The 3133-nt window shown below is 55.1% G+C and overlaps 1 protein-coding gene across 6 annotated transcripts in view; it reads left to right on the top strand.

The window, feature by feature from the left end:
• Positions 1-2208, top strand: part of LOC113213051 (zinc finger protein 135-like) — a 7165-nt gene extending 4957 nt beyond the window's left edge. For 3 of the 6 annotated variants that reach the window (XM_052266477.1, XM_052266474.1, XM_052266480.1), the window contains one exon: positions 648-2208. In XM_052266477.1, coding sequence (XP_052122437.1) covers positions 648-1768 — 1121 coding nt within the window. In that variant the 3' untranslated portion in view covers positions 1769-2208. The remainder of the gene's footprint in view (positions 1-647) is intronic. The other 3 variants (XM_052266479.1, XM_052266476.1, XM_052266475.1) reach the window with 3 other exon arrangements.
• The last annotated feature ends 925 nt before the right edge of the window (positions 2209-3133 follow it).

The following is a 3133-nucleotide window of genomic DNA, read 5'->3' as shown; positions in this document are numbered from 1 at the left end:
TCCCCCAAGCACTTCGTGAGCCGGAAGACGCACCAGAAGCGTCCAAGCCAGAAGCAAGAGCCGCAGGACAACGTCTCCCTGAGTAAGTAACAATTCACTTCGCTTTGAGGCCCTAGGTCTCCATTAGACCTCTGATTTTCGCGTGGGTATACGAGCAACCCCGCTACTTGCGAGCCTCCAGGCGTTAAGGCAGAACAGTGCCACCTGCGCTGCCATTCGCACGTACAAGCCAGGTACTATCTGAAACCTACGTTCGGAACTTCAAGGCGCTACCGTGCTGCTTGTAGACAGGCCTACCCACCCTCGCGCTGCCGTTACGTTGGCATGCTCCGACCAGAGACATGGCTCCGACGACTCGCCCGGGTCGGCCTGTTTGGATCCGGTAACGGGAGTCCTTGCCAACTTGCTTACCGTACCCTGCCCGAACGCGCAAGCCCAAGCCGAAACTGCGGCCTGGGCTGGGTCACGACGTTGTCGTTCGCCCGCAGAGACGCCGAAGTGACCGAGGCCGCATTTTTGGCCGGTAGCAAGGCGATTTGCCTAGGAACGACAACGTTGTGACCCAGCCCCTGCCGCAGTTTCGGCTTGGGCTTGGGCTTGCGCGTTCGGCTTGGCTTTACTTGATAAAACAACGCTGTGCTCTACAGCCGCTGCCGAGTCGCCGCCTGCTGGTGCTGCTGGGACCCGCGGGCACCAAGCGCGGGCCGGAGGGGACCGCGGCCTCCAGGACGCCGCCGGGGAGGCACCTCACCGCTGCGCGACCTGCGGGGCGGTCTTCAGGAGGGCGGCCCTCCTCCGGGCCCACATGCGGAGCCACGCCGCCGATGAACTGGACAGCGGGGAACACTGCGGCGTCAGGTCACCGGATAGTGCTGACCTCCGTAGACACACGGGGACTCGCGCAGGTGATGGACCTTACAGCTGCCAGAGTTGCGGAAATATATTTAGTAAGAGGACCGCACTTCGTAGACATCTGAAGACTCACACAGTTGAGAAGCCTAACGAGTGCCAGGCGTGTGGAAGAGGGTTTATTGAACGCACCGCCCTCCGTAAACACATGAGGACTCACACATGTGAGAAACCTTATGAATGCCAGACTTGCGGAAAACGGTTTACTGAACGCGACACACTCCGTGTACACATGAGAACTCACACAGGTGAGAAACCTTATGAATGCCAGACTTGTGGCACAGAATTCAGGCAACGTGGTAATCTCCATGTGCACATGAGAACTCACACAGGTGAGAAACCTCACAAATGTCAAACTTGCGGCAAGAGATTTTCTCGCCGCTCTGCACTTCGTATACACTTGAGGGTTCACACGGGTGAGAAACCTTACAAATGCCTGACTTGTGGGGCAGGCTTCACTACGAGTTCTACTCTCAAAGTACACATGAGAACCCACACGGGTGACAGACCGTATATCTGCCAGACTTGTGGGGCAGGTTTCTCTGTGAGTACTACTCTCAAAGTACACATGAGAACCCACACGGGTGACAGACCGTATACCTGCCAGACTTGTGGGGCAGGTTTCTATGTGAGTACTACTCTCAAAGTACACATGAGAACCCACACGGGTGACAGACCGTATATCTGCCAGACTTGTGGGGCAGGTTTCTCTGTGAGTACTGCTCTCAAAATACACATGAGAACCCACACGGGTGACAGACCGTATATCTGCCAGACTTGCGGTAAAGGGTATATTGACAGCACAGGCCTCCGCAGACACCTTAAGACCCACACAGGTGAGCACCCTTACATCTGCTAGATTTTCCCACGACTTCTCCTCTCATAAGACACAGAGGGTCAAAACAGAGTTGTTAGTTTACATTTACCATATTTTTGGCAAAGGTTTGTCTTAATGTGGGCCATCTTTGCAGTCATACACCGATAAGAAGTCTTTTATGCCACAACTTTTAAGTGGGAGTAAAAACTCTGCGGACACATGAATATGTACCATCATGGATTGTAATAGGAGTTATTCTTATTGAGAGCGACCATCGTAACGAAATCGAACTATTTAATGTATTTCTCGAGCTAGTTTTAGTTTTCTGTTTTTAGTATCTGTTTGCAGGTTGTTTGCCTTTTTTAAATTACTCTGTAATTATTAGTACTCTGTGATTATTTTGCGTTTTTGCTTTTATCGTCGCCAATTTGGCTCTGTGGATTTTTTATTACCCTATAACTGTAGTTTACGAGTTTATTTAATAAATCTATGTACAAACAAGCACTATAGAGAATGGTATTTTCGCGCCACCGAAGGCAATCCACGCTTTTCCTAGGGTTCACCAGCGAGCCGCACTGCCTTGTCTGGTTTGCTCTCGATTTCGCTCAGTGTGTGTAGTGTGCGGCACGCACATACTGCCGTCACTGTACGCACGCCTCTGTGCGGTGACCTTCCCCCGAGCAGCGGCAAGTTGCCGAATGTCCATAGGGCGGCACTCTGGTTGGCTCTGCGTTTGTTGCTTTGCTCTCCGCTGCTCCGCTCGCCGCGCCACCTTCAAACGTGCCGGCCCCGGGCAGGTCGCCGGGTACCCGCCGTGAGGACGTGCGGCGGCGGGTCCAGCGCTACCCTCTTCGTGCGACCTCGCGACCTTACAAGTACCCACACAGTCGCCTCTCCGAGAGCTCAGGCGCGCTCCCCTCAAAAGTATTTCCTCCGTATGCGAGCCCGAGAGTAATCTATCCTTTCTCTCATTTCAGGCGCCGCAGCCGGGGCCAGGACTTCCAGGCTCAAGGCCCACCGGCCGAGGACCCCCGCGACCTCCCGCTTCCCCAAGCGAGCCACGAACAGCAATACGCTCAAGGAGGCAGAGCCGCAGGACGACGCCCACCCCTGTAAGTATCACTGCGGCGGACAGCTGCAGCTGGCGCAGGCGCATGAAGGCGTGCGGGCGTGTTGCTTATGCGCGCCCTTGCCCTTGTGGCCAACGCGCCCGTACACCGGTATGCACTAACCTACTGCACCCCCCGCGTCGGCTCGCCGGCTATATTCAGGGACCGACAGGCGCAGTATAGGGTCTAGTGAGCCGCATGGAATTCAGGCACTTTGTGCCACAACACCCCTCTTAGTAGGCAACCCACGGGGCACCGTCCCCCTGTCAGCCGGACCCTATACCGCGCCTCAGAGTCT

Source organism: Frankliniella occidentalis, unplaced genomic scaffold (genome assembly GCF_000697945.3).
Source record: "Frankliniella occidentalis isolate FOCC.00 unplaced genomic scaffold, Focc_3.1 Scaffold39, whole genome shotgun sequence".
NCBI lineage: Eukaryota > Metazoa > Arthropoda > Insecta > Thysanoptera > Thripidae > Frankliniella > Frankliniella occidentalis.
Note: the sequence above shows the minus strand (reverse complement) of the source record. Positions and strands in the feature narration are given on the sequence as shown.